Here is a 19,539-nt window from a genome sequence, read left to right on the forward strand (position 1 = left end):
AACACTGGGCTGTCAACTGGCACAGGGCGCACACTTGACTCACACAATATTAACATTGAGCATCAACGTAGCATAATAATAGCAGTGAAAAAGAGTAGAGTCAAATACGCGATGAGCGATAGTGTAGAGTCTAATACTAAAGGCAGAAATAGAGTAATGCCATCAAGTGCGAGATAACATGTTAGGAGCATTAACGTGTGATTGTGAAGCTTACTTTAAAGCGGGATGTTGAGTCTACAGTGCACCATGGGCACAGCGAGATCATGTTATGTGTGAATGGTATACCGTAAAGTACCGCGAGAGCGCCCCGTCTCGCGAGAGCGCCCCACCTTGATTTTACAGCCAGGGTCCAGGGAAAGGAAAATCGTACGGCAGAATGCAACGAAGTGTGTATGGTGTACTAACGTCAGAGGAAGGTTTTTGTGTGGAGCTCGTGTCCGCTCGAAGGTACGGATTGTCTGCACAACGTGCAATATGTGTACGAAGTTCGTGTCGTATGACCTACAGACGGGAGACCACCTACACAATACGACCACGAAAGGACGAGATAGTGGGGCACTCTGGCGGTACTTTACGGTACTAGTAATCAAATGGATGCAAAACATATAGATGTCGTGATACACCATGCCTGATTCGTGGCTGGTAGCCGTGAGCTCAGTGCTTGGGGCTAGTGGGATTCCTCTAGCTTTCAGAATCCTGCATGAAAAAAGGTAAAAGAAAGTGAAGGTACAATAATAGTAAGGTGATGTAAGCCTCTTGGTTTCGCGAACGAATTTCATCATTAAATTCATGGCATGGGAACGACGCTACAGAAGTATACAAAAGCTGAGCCATCCTCTAAAGAAAGTCCACTTTAGTGAATCTCATCTTGTCAGCAGCACCATGCTGTTTGTATGGGAGAATTGCCTTCGTACAGTGCTGCCCAATGAAATCCTGAAATCAAGTCGCGTCGCTCAAGTACCGGGCGTTGCGCAGCCCTAGACCTGCGAACACTGGGCTGCGAAATGGTGCAAGGCGCAAACTTGAGTGACACGACTGGATTTCATTGAGCAGGACTGTACATTCAAGGCACATGCACTTCCTATTACAGTGTAATGTTCTTATTTTACAGGAACATTCCCAACTGGGCCTAATGTCTTCTGAGGCTGCGTTTACACGACAACGCACGGCCATTTTCCGTTTTCAGTCCCGCATTTCTTTTTTCATTTTCGTGCATTTACACGATCAAAGCTGATCCGAGGTGGTCTCGGTTTGTATCGTTTTCTCGCGTCTACACGGGAGCAAAGGATCCGCAAAAGTTCGTCATGTGTCGAGTGTTGTCGTGGAAGCACCAATCACACTCAAGGAATAATCGAAAACAGGGCACACACCAGCACTCGTCACATGACGAAAATTGTAAAAAAAGAGTTTTATTGTCGGATCCGTGTGAACGGCCGAAAACGGAACAAACGTGACGGAAACGAGGCCAGCAGACCGTTTCGACTGTTTACACACCCAAATTTATACGGCAGAACATTTCCGTTTTCAAATTCTTCCACCTTGGCCAGCGTTTTGGTTCTCTTCCGCTTTGGTGTACAACTATTACGTTTTGCTCCGCGTACCGTGTAAATGAACCATGCATCCGAAAGGATTTAGTTGCGCTTTCACCCCCAGCGTAGTCGTGTATACGCAGCCTTAGATGGTGCCCAATGTATTCATTGAGTTCCTGCAACTTCATTTGAAATGAACTGGAAAAGTGCGAAGGGATTCGAGGAGGACATTAAAGCAGTCAGCTCCAAGAAATGAAATTGATTCGTGAATTCAATTATAATGATGTTCACACCTACATGTACATGTATGCAATAACTAGGTATCACACTTCATCTTACAGGCGAGACCTCACTATATATTCTCTGGGGTACGGCAAGTGTTATGCTTTAGAGAGGTCCATGTTATAGCGAGTTGGGCACATAATGTAAACCATACATGTCAAAGTTAGGGCTGCGGTTAACCAAAAGGTTATAGGCTAGAACCAAGAGTAGATAAACAAGAGTGTGCAACTCCGGGATGGGTTGGCCCGTGGCGGAATTTTTTGTTGACGTAATCTTTTCTATGACGCATGCGCTGCGGGTCTTTTGGAAAGTTTGCATCGTGCACTTGGCCGGGCTTTACATTACAAGGTCGGTGCCCAGTACGTGCTCTCACACTGTTCTGCGTCAAAATGCGCGTTTTTCTGAAAAAAGGTGACGTCTACAAAAAATGCTGCCACAGGCAGGGGTATGTGCAGATTGTGCAGAAGAGATCCAGAGTTGCACACTCTTGTTTATCTACTCTTGCTACAACCTATAAGAGATAAACTGTACATGTAGCCTGTATTCATGTACCATTGCTGTACATGACTGTAAATCCATGTATCCATGGTACCATGACCTCACGCACTGCCAAAACAATCACTACAATATGTATAATACTCATAAAAGGACACATTTCAGGCTCATTACAAACGTCTTGAAAGTTTTTGTCTTCACAAGTATACTTTATGAGTATTATGAGTATTATCGCATTTTTGTCTCAGACGAAACTGTTTACAATATGTATAGTGGATGCATATTATATTTTGCTCAGTTTTCCAGAGCAGGTTCAACAAAGAGTGAATAACAACTAAATAGAGCGGTTGCCAGTTGACAAACCCCCTTTATATTTACAATGCAGTTGCGTGAATGTCCACTACTTTCTGAACGAAAGGTTCAACATATTTTAATATTTTGTATGCTCCATTGGGCTTCGGATTGCACCATCACCTTGTCATTTTATCAACTCAACCTCATCATGAGCATATGCAAGCATCACTAATATGGGGAGCAACCCCAGAGATGAGGGAGATACACGCCGTACATCCATTGTGCACAGTACTGACAGGGTACGCACATGCTTTCACGTATATTATGTACAGCGGACATTGAAAGAAAATAACCGATTAACCCATATGCATATGGTTAACTGTTCGTGTATTCTTAACGGTTACATAACCGGTTAACCTATCTAACCATTTCACCCTAGTCAAAATGGCGCTGTTTGCTTACAGACTACAACTGTATTGCCATCGATCCACACTGATCAATCCAGGAAATGTGCGCATGTTGTACATTTTTAGTGTATGTTTATAGTAGTGTGTCTACTGCATGTGTTTCAGGACTGTAACAGTCACACTACAACAAAAGTCCGACACTCCAGAACAACCCCACACAAAATCCTGTGGTCGACCAGCCAACAAACACAGCTCTGGGTTGAATGACGAATTAGTGAAAAACTATAAAGAGAAAAGAGAGGTGAAAGAGAAAACCACCAACACATCTCCAGAACGACAGAGCCTCACTCTCTCCCTCCCTCCCTCCCTCTCTCTCTCTCTCTCTCTCTCTCTCTCTGTCTGTGTGTCTGTCTTTGTCTTTGTCTCTCTCTCTCTGTCTCTCCCTCTCACGGCAACTAAAAAAACAACCATATCTCAAACCACACCTCACTCATTTTACGCTGTAGGATGAAGATGAAGGGGAGGTTGGCGATGAGAAGAAGAACACGGCAGGGTTTAAGCATTTGTTGTTCAGTGACCCGTGTCGTTTGGCGTATAATGATTCTCGGTTTACAATTGTAGTATTGTTTGTTTTGCAAAGAATTTCAATCAGTTAAAAGTCATAGATGCTGTTTACATTCACAAGCGTAAGCCAGACCGATGCATTCAGAAAGAACATGTCACGGCATCCACATTCTTTCCTTAGCACCGTAACTGTATTTTGCACATATGTTTGTTTTATTCACCCTCTCTCTTTCTCTTTTCTTACAGTTACACTTGTGTTTTATCACACTATAGAATGACTGCGCATGTATTTTATAGATTGCGATCATTATCACTGTCGGGAAGGAAAACACCAATTTTACAGGGCCCTAAAAGTCTGAACGATACCTATGAAATGCACTGTCAAAGCAAACACAAAATATGAATATGCAAGCTCATGCCTGAGGGGAAGATGAGAAGTTGAAACGTGGAGATTTTTCGGACAGGACGAGAATCCGAAGAACCTGGGTGATTCCCTTACTTCCACAATGGGCTAGTGGCTGCATCACAAAAATTATACCTTGCAGTGGGTGCAGAGACAGATCAATAAACACTAACCTGAGCATGAGAGCTGCTCGTATTCATTGCGATCGTCAGGAAAATGGCAGGACGAACGGACCAGAAGAATGTTGGCTATGACAAACAACTGCATATCCAGACGACACACGGCTTGACTATTTGCTTATGACGTTCAGCTTCGAGGTCCAGCACGATGGAATTTTCGGAAGGAACTGATTTTTGAATTATTTGGGGAAGAAGATTGCACTCAGAAAAGGTACCGTAACTGGTTTCTTCCATTTGAAAAGCTGTTCACCAAAGTCCTAAACATACACTGTACGACGTTTCGGAGCTGCTCCAAATCGATCGATTTGTTTTGAATGGTTTCGCCACCGCTTTCCGATCGATCGATCCTTGCGCGATCTGTCGATCGACAGATCGCGCAAGAAAATCGATCGATTTTCCAAATCGACAGAACGCGCACAACACAGACACGTACTAGGGCTGCGTTCGTTTTTAGCTACCTGGTAGAGTAGAGTAGAGTCACTCTACCAAAAGAGGTAGATGGTAGAGGCAAGTGTACGAACGCTGTTCTATCAGATCTAGTAGTTACCACGATGTGTACGTGAAATGTTTCTTTTTTTTATGGAGTTGTGTACAAATCCTTGATCTTGCTGGAAATCCCGTAGCTCTAGCTAGCTCTACCAACTTCTACCGGATTCTACCAGGGAGTAGTAAAATACAGGGAGGTGACACGCCACTAATCGTGATTTTTGATGGGTGCCTCGCGCTTGTTTTTTTTTCTTTCGCAAAAAAAGATGATCTGCTGAATCAATCTTGAGTATTTGTCGAAGAACTAATTCCGTGAAAAGGTCTATCCATCTCATGGAACAGCATTTGTTTTGCTCTTGTGATACATCTGTGTCATCGTCATATGGAAAGGTACCACCCTTCCGAAAATCGTCCCGATCGACGGCATGGAGCAATAGAAGGAAGGTGATTTCCTTGAGAACAATACGTGTACGATTGGAGATGAAAAGCGAGTGCACAGATTTTGAAGTCGAAAAAATCTCTAGGACACCACACGATCGCCCCTAATTTCTCCTCAGTTGTGATCAACCAGTACTTCTCTACCTTCTTTGTGATGATGAGCATTTCATATTATGGTATGCTAGAGATTCGGGAGTTCACTTTTCGGAATGAAATGTTCCTAAGTTTGTCAAGGATTGAAATGCGGGCTACGTCGTCGTAAACAGCTTGTATCGACACAGAAAAAATCTACGGCACGCAGGGATATCTCGCAAAGTGATACCACTCTTGCTGGACTTCTATCCTGACATAGTGGTAGTTTGGTCGACTACCAAACTTTGTGAAGGCAGACAATTGTTGGAAATTCTCAGCGCTGAGTTTCTACGGGCTGCAGTAGGAGTCTCTTTGGCGGTAGGTATTTTACTACTCCCTGATCGAGAGAATCCTGATCCGCGCGCGTGTCTACACACTTCGGTACCCATAGTACCCCAATCTCACCCGCCGGGTGAAAACGGTGCTGAGGCAATCGTCAAACTGGCCGTACATGCTCGTGTCACCTCCCTGTATTTTACTACTCCCTGATTCTACCAACTTTTTCCCGGTAGAGCCGGTAGAGGAAAGTAGAATCTACCCTTTTGAGTAGAATTTTTTTTCAAAAAACGAACACCTCTACCGTAAGAAGTAGTTTCTACCCAAACCTGTAGATCGAAAACGAACGCCCCGTCACGTACCGGTACAGGTATGCGTGCATATATCGTGCATGTACATGCGCGCAGCTTCCGTTGTTTTTATTTTGTGGGACAAGCATGTAATCATGGTAATAGGCTAGCAGATAGTGCGTGCACGCAATACAACTAGTAGTACCTGTACTGATATCACGTACAGCCAACTTCGCTAATAACGACTGCGGATATAACGACAATTCGCGAATAACGACAGAATGTATATTCCCAGAGCAAAGTCCCATCCAACTGTAATACATAATAATAATAATGAGACTTCGGGTATAACGACACTTTGTGAATAACGACACTTTTCTTATGCCCCGCCGAGTGTCGGTATAAGCGAAGTTAACTGTATGTGTTCGAAACTAAAATGCAGACAGTTGGCAAACGCCATTATCAAAACAAGCCCAACAGCTTCAAGACGCCCAAAGCAGTTATTGGCATTGCCATTTCACGATACCGCTCAGGGAGTCGGACAAACCTTGTTCAACTCCCTGCTGATACATGTAGAATCTAGATAACCAGTATTGGGTTATAATCATAATACCATGTAGAATCTACTGTACTTTACATGACAGTATTGTACCTGTGATTAGTGATTAGTGTTTAGCTTCTTCTTTGTGCGAGTTTTGTATCAGACTGTTAAAAAAGTTGCTGGGAACGTAAAAATACTGTACTATACAGTCTGTATCGGCTATAGCGTACCCTTTTGATTTCCGTGATTTTATCACTATAACCGATGCATCACTATATGCGATACGATCGATTTTTTTCTTTTTTCGATAGACACATGAAAGGCAAGGAAATGCTTTCAGCATGGCGTTTTGACAAATGAGCATGCTGCATAGTTGACAGTGCCCGCATTTCCATAAAAAAATCTGTTATGTACATGTACATGTATCACTATAAAAATAAGCAACGTGAAGAAAGTAAAAAAATAGGGCCTTTGATATTATTGCAACATGTATTTTAAAGTTATCACTATAGCCGATAATAATATAGTGTGTTATGCATGTTTTGATTCTTTGTTGCCATCATAATATCCGATATATCATTACATCCGATAATATTGGTTATAGTGATATTTGTACTGGATAAAATACGTTATGCTTTTGATATTTCGTACCAATATCACTGTAAAGACACACCTGGCAATATGGCGGTAAACACACGCCTGCCCACACACGCTCTCTAAGCTGCAAAGTTCTAGCACAGAGCTCTCCTTCTCACCACCACCACCATCAGTTCGCGCCTGGCGCCTAGTATTGCAGCTTAGAGAGCGTGTGTGGGCAGGCGTGTGTTTACCGCCATATTGCCAGGTGTGTCTTTACCACCATATTTATCAACCATAAGTACAGCTGCAGTGGTGTCTTCAACTTCAATATCACTGTAGCCGGTATATTCTTATATCCGGTCACTATATAGCCGATACAGACTGTACTGCGCATAAAAAATATAAAATATATAAATAAATTGTACCTGTGACCCATGTGTACTGGGCCCGGCAAGGACAAGAGTCGGTTACTGTAATTTCACAAATGTTCGGTGTACTTTTATTTTCGGTACTTTCGGTCAGCGGCATCTGTTTCATACCTAAAATTTCAATAACAGAACAAAACTAGCATACAATCATAATGCAATAGGGAACTGCTTCTCTGCACCTAAAATTTCTGTTCACCTAACCATAACTAGCCTTTCCCGCTCTCATACCTAAAATTTTGAGCACCTAAATTTTCTGAAATTAGAGTACTTGACCAGGGAGTCAAGTAACTAAGTTATTATTATTATTGCATCATCACCTCGTGGCAAGCAATGCCAATATTGAATGAGAGAGGGGTGATAGCCAACCACGGTCAAATCAACAAAAGAAAAGTAGTAGAGATACATTGTACATGTATAAGAAACAAGACTGCATGAGAAGAAAGAAAGAAGTTACTTGATACCATTTTACTACCAGTCCCTGCTTGTTACTGAGGCCTATACATACAGCCTGAGGTCAATCATAATAATAATTATTATTATTATTATTTGACTAAACAGCTCACTGTGCAGTATGAAAGTATTCATCGCCGGAACTGAGATTAGAAGCCGGAGTTGGAGTTACCCGGGCGGTGATAACTGATAACCCCTCCGACAGTGTTATTATGATACTAGCAAGAATGGGGGAAATTAATTTACAGAGAAGACTCGATTACTGAGACGCCCGGCACACTGCAGAGACATCACAGTCTGGATATTAGCTATAACCATAACTTCATGATTTATCGTACAGTCGTCGCCAGAGAAATACGACCAGCTCACTGAGTGAATAAAACTGCGGGGTGGGGGGGGGGGGGCGCGCACACTACATGGCCCTAGCACCACACACATAATGAGTAGCCTACTATAGCTAGACAGAATTGCTGCAAACGGCCTGCACATGTTACGGTCACTATAATAAGTATTGTGTAACAAGAGCAATTCATTTTGTGCGTGAAATTGCTATTGAGAGGTTCCGCACAACGTATAGTACATGTATAGTAATAATATTATTAAGCTCAGTCGATCTACGGAAAGTGGTACTCTATGTAGACAACTTTCCGTATAAGTGGAGTGCAAACTCGCGAATTCACGGGTTTTCCCCACCCACTTACGTAAAGTTGCTCAACTTTACGTTGTGGGAAACCTCTCTAATAACCGAGCACAGTCCCACCCTGCACTGCAGCGTGTACCCAAGTGGCCAGACCATCCTAGCCGGTAGGTCGGAATGGCAAGTTACTAGGCAAAGTGATGGAGCCGCCATCGGCACATGAAGTGTCATTCGGTAAACACCTTGTGTAGTTGGTGATGTGAGTTGCCACCCAGTCGGACCAACACAGAGCCGGAGAGGAATCAAGCCTGATGCACATGCATCTGAGATACGCTATCGTGACAGTAAGCATTACAATTATTAATTCGTGTAAACTTGTAGCAGGCAGACATGGGTCGGGTCAAATTAATTGGCAAATCCGATTTCACAGACCATGGAGTGTTAGTTGGCGAAAATAATTTACGACAAAAAGAATTAAAGCAAACACAGCACCATGCATGCACCTGGTGGATCCTAACATTGCGTCCACTACCAGTTCTCAAATATAGAATGATGAATCCAATGAGGTCGGTAAAATATTGTGACCCGGTTGATTGAAAATGGAGATGATGTTCAACTAGAGTTACAGCATGCTTGGCTAAACATTGTGCTATGCATGGTCTTGTACAATAATGTAGGAGTATGTACAGTACTAAGTCATTGGCATTGGTATGGCTACAGACCCTCGATCACAACTTCTGGCGACTTGCACTTGGACTCGTCGTCTTTCGGCGGATCTCCGTCGCCGATCACGACAACAGTCTCGTTGCCCTGCGGCACCGGCGAGTACTGCGGTAGTGTGTGACGAGAAGCCAGCTGGACACACGCCTGCTGCATGCCGCCGCCACAACACTGCTCACTGGGGGCGCCATTCAGGGAGACAATGGTCGGAACGGGAGATCCGGCGGCCGAGTTCTCCGGGACGGCATCCTGACCGTCTGGGCTCTCCCAGTACGACGGTGGGGCGAGGAAGGCGACCTGCTCCTGCGAGCCACTGCTGCTGCGGCCGAGGCCGTGTGCCGCGACCTGGCGCGTGTGCTGACCTGTGCGGCCTTGCGAGCCACGTCGGCGACTGGCATTCACGCCGTATCCAAGGAGTCCGGAAAGGATGATGATGACAGCAAGTACAACGATAACAATGATGGTGACTTTGCTTGGACCAGAGCTGTAGCAGAAGAAGAAGACAAGCACAGAGAAAGTTCACATCAATCACACTGAAATACAGCAAGGCAAGTAATATGCATGAAACTTGCACTGTCCATATCGGTTATAGTGTGGCCGTGTAAAAGAATATCCTGCCTACAAGAATGAACTCTCATATTTTCATAATCATAACATGGGTTTCAAGTGAACATTTATTCTTACAAGCAATGTTATTGCATAGTAGAATATATCGGTCCTAAGAATGAACTTTGTGTAGCAAAACATGAAGGATTAGTAGGAAATAATATCGCCTGTAGTAACAGCATCTGTCCAATGCAGTTCTGATCCGACTCGCATTGCGTCATAGTGCTGCAGGTTCAACTGTTGTTGCCATGTAACTCATGCTGGATAGCCACATGGTACGGTTATGGGACTAAGAGTATGAACACCCGCATAAACAGCAGCGATACGTTGCATGTACATGTATGATGGCCTTCCTACCTCTGCGCATATGCATATGATACATGTACATGTATGTCACACTTGATTTATCACGTGTAGGAAATATCGGAAATAAGAATAGAAAGTTGTTTTCAAACACCGGCCACGCTATAACCAATACCCACTGTACTAGGAAGTTGGTTCCTCCCCACACTGCACACACACTGCAGCTCACGCTTTCCCCGCCCGCAACCTGCCTTGAAACTTGCATTGTCTGACAATGAGGCCAGGAGCTGGCTCCTGAAGGGTGGCATGGCCCCAGGCTGACTACAAGGGTGATCATGCATCACCCTATAGTATAGGCCTATGCCCAAGTTCAGTATCACAGGAGGATGCATTCCTAGTCAATGCATCTTGTCAGGTTGTTTTCCGGACACACACTCTGCCTGGCCGCCCAGATATCCAGCTAGCACACACTCTGCCTGGCCGCCCAGATATCCAGCTAGCACAGTAGTCTCTAGTGAGGAGGAAGAGCGAGGTACGAGGGTAGACTCTAGAGAGCAGGAAGAGCGAGGTACGAGGGTAGACTCTAGAGAGCAGGAAGAGCGAGGTACGAGGGTAGACTCTAGAGAGCAGGAAGAGCGAGGTACGAGGGTAGACTCTAGAGAGCAGGAAGAGCGAGGTACGAGGGTAGACTCTAGAGAGCAGGAAGAGCGAGGTACGAGGGTAGACTCTAGAGAGCAGGAAGAGCGAGGTACGAGGGTAGACTCTAGAGAGCAGGAAGAGCGAGGTACGAGGGTAGACTCTAGAGAGCAGGAAGAGCGAGGTACGAGGGTAGACTCTAGAGAGCAGGAAGAGCGAGGTACGAGGGTAGACTCTAGTGAGGAGTATATGATGATGGCCTATTAGGCTTAGCACTTCCACCGGATTAATTGCGCACTGGACAAGGATAAGCTACTGCAGCATAGCTGCGTTGCACACACACACACACACACACGCACACACTAACACACACACACACACACACACACACACACACACACACCATTTCGACCATTTGACGCCCATCGCCGGAGGCAATTATAGCGATGCCACAGCAGAAGCCATAGCAGCTTGTGCTGGGATTGCACCATTCAACAGCTTGCAAGGCTGAAGAATTGGCCACCGCTATTCAACCTTGTCTACACTACACCACACACACATACACACACACACACATACACACACCGTGACACACACGCACGCACAGTGTGCATGCTAGGACATAGCGGCATACCTGTGAGTACTAGTCCGACTGTTATAAGAACTCGGCGCCTGGGGTGTCTTGGGCGTATCATCGTATTCTCCGAATTGACCATTTCCTGTGCTGGCCTCATCAACTGCTGTCTTTGATATACAGCAGCCTGTTTGGTTACTGCCGCTGGTGGCAGCCACAACACAGCAATCACGGTTCGACGGGCAATAGTACTGCCTGCGGCCACTCGGTGAGCAAGTTTGATAGCCGGCGCGGTAGTCAAAGACAGCTTCGTAGATGAAGTCTTTGCAGCAGCCAGTGTCAGCGTCCTTGGATCCCGTCAGGCAGCAGTTCTCGTCCAGATCACACGTCCACTGAATGGGGATGTTAAGGCGACCGTTGGCACTGCCGGTGGCTGTACATTCCCAATGGCCCCTGCTACCAGCGAGAATGCCTGCATGGACAGTGGAAACAGCGCAGCACATGAATGGACTGACTAGCTCAGTGGGACGGCAATGAAACAGCCCATGGTCGGCATTCAGTGGGACTGAGACACGCCGGGACTAATTATAACATGCACGCAGACATGTACACACCCACACACATAAATATGCACAACCATGCATGTCGAATGTGCTTCAGAATGATATTATATGCTTAGTTCAAAGCAGGATTGTTCCACTGAGGCCAGGCTGGTTGAACAGTTTCCAAGCGCACCCCACGTACTAGTAGATCTTATGAGCACCGATCTGCTCGATACGCTATGCGGCACATGTATTCAGTCAAGCAAACACCTGAGTATCATTCGAGCCTGGACACGGAACACGTTCTATTGAACCGCCCTCTGCAGCAGCTCTGCACCACACCACATGGTAATAGCAGAGAACCGTCAACATGTCACACGCCAATCGATACTGAATGCTTTGAAGTAAACGGATCTAGGCCAAGCGCACACCACAACCAACAAATTACTCAGTCGTGTTGTTATGTAATCATACGGCAACGGAAACCCAGACTTCATTATGAACTCTGATCTTTCTGCAGCATCTGTTCGTAATCCCATCAGCACCGCAGTAGACATGATTACTCGTGACCAGCTGTTAGGTGAGTCGGTATTACTGCCCTGGGGTACGATGCCATACGTGACTAGGTCTACTAACCAATATGGTCCGTCTTAAAATTTACGTCGCTCATCCAGGTGGAATATAATTTTATCAGCCCAGCCGAGACATGCAGGGACAGAAACACGGCTAACGCACACACAGGCTGTTGACCAGGTGATCAAGCACGAACAGTGCATGAACAGTCGCACCAGCACTATCTGCCTATCTGCTTGACTGCATACCATCATATCCGTACATGTGAGTGGATTGCCCACTGCTAGAGAGAAATGACCCGAGTGATCGACAGTATCACCTTCCACTGAGAGATCAGGTTAGGCATGCCTGGATGGGCCAGCACCTGACAAGATCCAACGTTCAGGCAATCAACAGTTGCTTAGATGCGCTGGCTATCTGCAAGTTGAATCTTGTCAGAGACATGTTCCTTCTTGTGCGAAGCCGCTCTAGGTTGAAATAATTGGAAAGCGATACTGCATTTCACCCGCAATACGTCCTTCCCAAGCCAGACTCCAACACGACTCTGAGGCGTGAGCCCGGCTAGATTTCCTTTGCAAGCCGGACTCAAACATAAGGCGAGAGGCTAGATTTCCTTTGCTAGCCAGACTCCAACACACGAGGTATGAGGCCAAGGTGCAGAGCACTGCTATGCGTCACAGCTGGTGATCCTCTTGCCGGATGTATCACCTTACATGATAGGCTCCTGGAGCCCTTTCGCCCTTCGAGGTATTTCCAGTTACCAACAAAATTCAGTCTGGCTGTCTTTCATACTCAGTCTCCACAGCAGCAGCAGCAGCAGCAGCAGCAGAGGCAGTACTGGACAGTTCCAGTACACACACACACACACACACACACACACACACACACACACACACACACACACACACACACCGGCACACACACACCGGCACACACACACAGCTTCCGCCATACTTCAGGATCATTGTAACCATAGACTTTGCCACACCATGTGCACATTTCCTGAACCCTGCTCTTCGCATGGAAAAGCCAGCCAGAACAGCAAGTGACAGTGCGCTGCGTACAACACACTGAGCACACAGCCACACACGGTCAGTGATTTAGAGTCTGCACCACAAAGAAAGCAGTGCTGGAAGCCGCACAGCCCTAATGTTAGCAGCGCGGTCACTGGGGACGTGCACAAGATCAAGTGCGGCAACTCTGCCTTGTTCATTTCCAGGCACGAAACGATATCACTGACCAATACTACTGACTACTGAACACTTCAAAATCCGACTCCACACTCAGCATAATACCAACACAGACAAGACTCAGTGCACGGCACTAGCACAGTAGCGCTACCATACAGCTGCCACAGTCATCCCATCACTACGACCCCGGTAACTGTGTTGCTCCATGCGAGTGGCCCTGCTATCTTTCCGCTAGATATCTAACTCATAGATCTGCTGGTATATAGACGGAGAGGATAATAAACAGGCACCAGGAAAGTACCGTATTTCCTAAAAATCACCCCTGTATCGAACACAAGCGCCGCCCATGCAACGGGGGCAGGTTGGGCTATTTGATGTGTACTTTATCAAAAGGTTCGAAATGCTCCATTATCACTGTATTCAGCTGAATGCTCCATTATCACTGTATTCAGCTCGTCACTGTTAGCCATGGGTGTTGAGTTTAGCGACCGAAAGCAAAGCTCTTTTCCAAACAGTGTGAAATTATAAATGTAAACACATGCGTAGCTGGGATGGCACAAGAAGATAGCTATGTGAATGCTGCATAGCATGAAATTGCAACTAGTACAACCAAAACTATAACAGCCGCTTGAAACTCGCAACATAAGTATGGCCGTATCATTTCGGTCCCTTGGAGTTCGGATGCACAATTCTTATTGATTTATCGAAAAGAGGATTAGGCCACGGGGGCCTTCCAGGAACCTGAAGCTAGTTTTCTTCTTTAGTCTGATTGAATCTTTGCTCCTGTTGACGGCGGATAAGCTGGTGATGGCTAGATATTAGTTATTTTTTTTAGTGCTTAGGAAGTTTCGCTTGTGCCAGGCCACCACCATGCCTGATTATACCAGGATCACTTGCTGAACATTATTTCATGCTCAGAAGATGAAAAATAATAATTATATCTGCCTGGTCGTGATGCCAGCTATCAAACTTTTGTCTTTGCAATACATGACACATAGGAAGGGATATCTTCCAAAACTAGAATGGGTGTCCTAATAAAAATGAGTTTGCGAGGTGTTGTTATGGAACTGAATTTTTCGAAGCTCCTGCCTGCAATATGCCTGGGGATGTATTCCAAGAAAATAGTAACTGCATGTGGTTACGTCGAGTACTAGTAGTAGCTCATAGACGTGGCATGCACATGTGGAAATTCGTAACAAATACGCAATCGCGAACATCCGTGTGCCGAGCAGTTACGGAGATCACCAGCTGGAGGCTTTGACACTCGACGAGAGGTGAACCACGGAACACTTCGACAACACAGTGATCAACAACAGAGCCACGACCCAGGAGAGGCCAAAGTAAAGGAGTAGGGTCTGCATTCATCGTCTCCGGAGTCCACCATGGTCCATCAGGCCAACATAATGAAGCCTCGATAACTTCATTGATCATGGACATGGGTACCAGGCAGTGGTTCTTTATCCAAATAATTCTTCCTGCCCGGATTGGTCAGGATCGTAAAATCCTATCCCTCATTGTCATTGACTTGTCCGAAAATTACGACCAGGGCGAGCGTCCCGGCAAAGACCATGTCTAATTTCAAAGTTCGCTACTGGTCAGCAGGCATTTTCACAACATTCAGCTATCAACGCCCTCTACTAAAGCAACGCGCTGACACAAAGAGAACAAGAACACAACCAGACACGAAGATCACATCGCCTCCGAACTCTGAGCTTTCGCTCCGCTTCCAAAGAAAGAGAGAGAGACGGCTAAGTAACGACGACATGTACGTTGTGGATTAGAGACTTACCTGTCAGTTGCAGGACCGCTACGAAAGCAATCAGCAAATGCTTTGCACGACTGGCCGGTGTCATTTTCGAGCAGCTGGAGCTCTCCTCCGTTCAGGCGTTCTCACAGGAAAGAAACACAGTGCAAAGCGCAGAAGAGCGGTAGGCGCTGTCCTGGAGAATATATTTCACTTACACCAATCGCCTGTTGCAGTGTTGGCACTGTAGGGGAAACACGTCTCTAACACCAGAACAAAAACAATCTACAGTGCTTCTTTCTTTGCTCACGCACGATCGCCTGATGACCTGTCGATACAACGAGCGACTCATAGTCGACTACTACGACTGACTAGCCAGTGTCACATGTACATGAGAGATGTCTATTCGGATCCGAACCGGCCCACACTGCCACAGATATGGTACAGAACAGCACGGAATATGCGGCGATATCGGGAATCGGGACCCAGCGCGGCTTTCCCTGCCTGGTATGTGTTGAACGCCACAGACAGTCCAGTCACGGACGTTGATACATGATCTCACGTCAGCAGTCATCTGACTCACGCACATGATGCAGTGCTCTTCTAAGTAGTTCTAGTACAGTAGCACAAGTCATGTAGTATGAATCTTATGATACCGGTATACTACAGTACATGTAGTACAGTATAGTAGAGGGGACGGCTCGATACCGGGACGTTTTGACAGCCAAATTTGTATAGACCCAAACCGATCATCAGCGTTGATTTTTCACTCGAAATATGTTTGTGGAAGGAAACTGGCATGTTGAAGTTTGCTCTGGGGCCAGAGTCAATCGAACTGAGCCACTCCTTTGTGTTGACCCATTGCCTCCAAGTTGCCCAATTTTTCGCTTCAAAAAAGTTCAAATCAGAGGTGGCTCCAAACCGGACACGTTTTAGAGTGCACGTCAAATTCACTCTGGGTCTGAAATTAGGTAATTGCTATCGCTCCACGACGGCCAGTACAGAGTAACAATAAGCCTTGTGTGTGCTTCCATTAGTTTTGATTGGTATGCGGTGCTTTATTGGCGAGAAGCGAGCCGCTGTTTACCTGCGACAAGAAGTTGATTTTTCGAAAGTCGTAAAACTCAAGTCGCAGTGCGAAGCAACACGTCAAAAACTCACCTGCTTGATATGGCGCTTCTGGTCATCGCAGAGCCATGAAATTTTGGCTCGGAGTATAACACATCGTAGTCTCACTGTGACATATGTTTTCTAATCAAAATACCAAGAGAGAAAGTGAATATTGAGTCCGTTCCGGTTTGCAACCGGTGTCCTATTTGAAACCGTCCCCTCTACAGAGCGGTCCAACTCCAACAAGTCCAACTCCAAGGCAAGGGCAAGTAAACCATAAACCTACTGACTGAAGTCAAGTCTGTAATCATGCCTGGTAATTATGTGTGTGTGAGACTGTATTGCATCATGTCGACAGTCAGTCAGTAGAGAGCCAGTAGTAGGCAGTACATGTGTATGAAGAATGCACGGCTCCCGCGTACTTCATCAGCACAGTCTGCAGACAGAAAAATAATCTACAGACTGACAGTCTGTACATGGCTGCTTGTGTAAGGATGTGTGAAGAATCGTCGAGATGCTTCTACGTAGAAAGCTACAACAGTAGTTCTACTGCCTAGTAGTAGTACAGTAGTACTAGTAGTGGCGGCTACATGTAGAGCTAGTCTGTAGCCATCAGATCTTGGTTATGTTGCACTTTCCGGTAGGTCTACCACATGTACTTCTAGTTCTACTTCTACATTGTACTTCTAAGTTCTAGCCTATTCATTGACTATTTTTTTAATAGTTGTTTTACGTTTTCAAGTACTAGTGTGAATGCGACCTCATGTTTATTGTCACTTTTTAAAATATACAATCATGTAGTGATGTACTAGCACAGTGACAGTGTACAGTGTAGTTAGCTTGGTAGTGCCAGATTTGTCTATTGCTTTCTTTGCTTGCACTCTTCAAGCCCTTCATCCCGTGTATCACCCAGGTTTACCCAGTTTGTTGTCAAAAATGAGATGACTCCTCACTGAACTAAACTTCTTCAGTAAACTTCTGAGTTAGGCCAAAAAAAAAAGGGAAAATACTGTTTGGTAATACCAAGTGTACATGACTTTAAAAGAAAGTCTTTGTATGTAACCATTATGTACTCTTGGTAGTACTGTAGTGGTACGAGTACTAGGCCTTGACAGATTATGCTAGCATAATTTTTCGCATAATTCCTACCAAATCGAATAATCGCATAATTCGTGGCAAATTCCATACGAATCACATAAAATTGGAATAATCCGCCTGTTCGCATCAAATTCCATACAGTTGTACATGTTCTACAAGTACAAGTAGATGCACCAGAAAGTCGTAGGTTTTCGACTCCCTTGATAACATGTCCAGTCCACTACAATCAGTGACCAGGGTGACGGTCGTAGCTAGGTCGGACGGTGCGTTGACCCCATTGAACTTACTTTTGCTACTACAGTACATGTACAACGCCCTCTACAAAAAAATTCACCTGTTATTTTGCACAGAACCATCATATACATTAGCAGCATATATGTGAGCACAATGCGGCATAATATGATAACTTTTAGCATAAAAATAGCATAATTCTGCAATTTTTTCAGCAATGCGAAAAGCATAATTTCACGAAAATATTGGCATGTCAAGGCCTAACGAGTACCAGGCCAGGAATAAGGCAGGACGTGCGCTCGTAGAGTACTGGTGAGTGGGTGGCACCGGTAGATCTCCGTCATTGAGCATTGTGCAAGTCACTAGACACTAGGGGTACTGTGTAAGCGGATTATGCGGGCATAATTTTTGGCATAATCAGGTCCTTTTTCAGAAGGAGCATAAGATGGCATCCGAAAACCACGAGCAGATGCTCAATGAGGCTGTTATACACACCTGCTATTGAAGGCATAATTTTTGGCCTCTGACATCAGGTCCTTTTTGAAAAGGAGCATAAATGGCATCCGAAAAACAAGGGCAGATGCCCAATGAGGCTGTTATATACATGTACATGTACATGTACACACCTGCTATTGAAGGACCATACATAGCGCTTCTTGTCGATTTGGAATAATAATTTAGCAGCCACTACAGGACATCTCCCAAAAGTTCAGCGTTTGCTAGTGAATTTGGTATTCCTCTTGCATAATTAGTATTTTCTTGTGCTTCCACAAAGCTCCCAGTCCACATCATGACAATGGTCTGAGTCCTTTTTTTTCATGACGATTACCTAGATGTTCTTCTGCCCTCACGACTGACGCCGTTCGGGCAGATATCAGCCTGATACTCGGCTAATAACACATACATGTACATTATTTATTATGATGTCATATGACATTTGATTTATGTTTTTGGCAGAACATTCTATTTCCGGCATATGCGAATATGTGGGTTGCCAACTTGCCATTGTGCGGCTGACATTGCCGCGGAAATGCATATACCGGTAATAATAATAATAATCCGCTAGAGCATCCGCTAGAGCATAATCTGGTCATTTCCCGAGCATAATCCGCTTACCCCTATTGCTGACAAATTGCTGTACGTATTTTCGCCTTTGGTCCCGTATGGGTTTCACCTCCTTCAGGTGCACTGTGTGTCATGTACATGTATGCCGCAGGCAGACTTCTTAGTACAGTGATCCTATAAAAATAGGCTATAACTATGATAATCCGGCACCATTTGTGCTACGGAAATTCTACTGGATTAGGGAGGGTGCTGGATTAGAATATCTGATTTACTGCTGCAATGTGCATGAAGAGGACATTTTGGCAACTGAAAATTTTGCTGGTTTCTAGAGGGTGTGTCACCCAGCTTCAAAGAAAAGTGAAACGAATACGGAATAGTGATGATGAAACAGTCGGTGAGCTGCATCTGAACAGCAGCACTGTAGCCTACCGATCAATCATGCCTGCAGCTAGCAACAAACTAAGCTAAACAACTAACTTACCAAGCATGTTCTTATTTGTCGCTACAGTATTTGCAATAGAATTATTTTATCACATTGATCCTGGCGAATGCTGCGTCATTCAAGGTCATTGGCACTTACGAGCTACATGTACATAGTCATTACAAGTTACAACATTCTGCTATAACTCAGTGCACTGGTATGATGGCCTGATAATACATTGTGCTGTCTCTTCCGTGTTTGTGGTTCTCGTCTGCCAAGCTGGCTCCCTTGCGCCTGAGCTGATGATTGCACTCTG

At 45.2% G+C, this 19,539-nt stretch overlaps 1 protein-coding gene and 1 long non-coding RNA gene across 2 annotated transcripts; both read right to left on the minus strand.

Annotated features, from left to right (window-relative positions):
- Positions 1-12: 12 nt before the first annotated feature.
- LOC135805352 (uncharacterized) lies at positions 13-4,552 on the minus strand. Its single transcript, XR_010551134.1, has 2 exons — positions 4,148-4,552; positions 13-696 (listed from the first exon to the last, which is right to left on the minus strand). It is a non-coding gene; the product is annotated as an uncharacterized LOC135805352 (long non-coding RNA).
- A 4,160-nt stretch (positions 4,553-8,712) lies between these two features.
- On the minus strand, positions 8,713-15,663 carry LOC135805353 (uncharacterized). Its single transcript, XM_065319377.1, has 3 exons — positions 15,344-15,663; positions 11,310-11,721; positions 8,713-9,614 (listed from the first exon to the last, which is right to left on the minus strand). Exons 1-3 carry the CDS (start codon positions 15,405-15,407, stop codon positions 9,125-9,127), a joined length of 966 nt encoding a protein of 321 aa, XP_065175449.1. The 5' UTR covers positions 15,408-15,663; the 3' UTR covers positions 8,713-9,124.
- Between the last annotated feature and the right edge of the window lie 3,876 nt (positions 15,664-19,539).

The sequence above is a fragment of the Sycon ciliatum genome, chromosome 1 (genome assembly GCF_964019385.1).
Source record: "Sycon ciliatum chromosome 1, ocSycCili1.1, whole genome shotgun sequence".
Taxonomy (NCBI): Eukaryota; Metazoa; Porifera; class Calcarea; order Leucosolenida; family Sycettidae; genus Sycon; species Sycon ciliatum.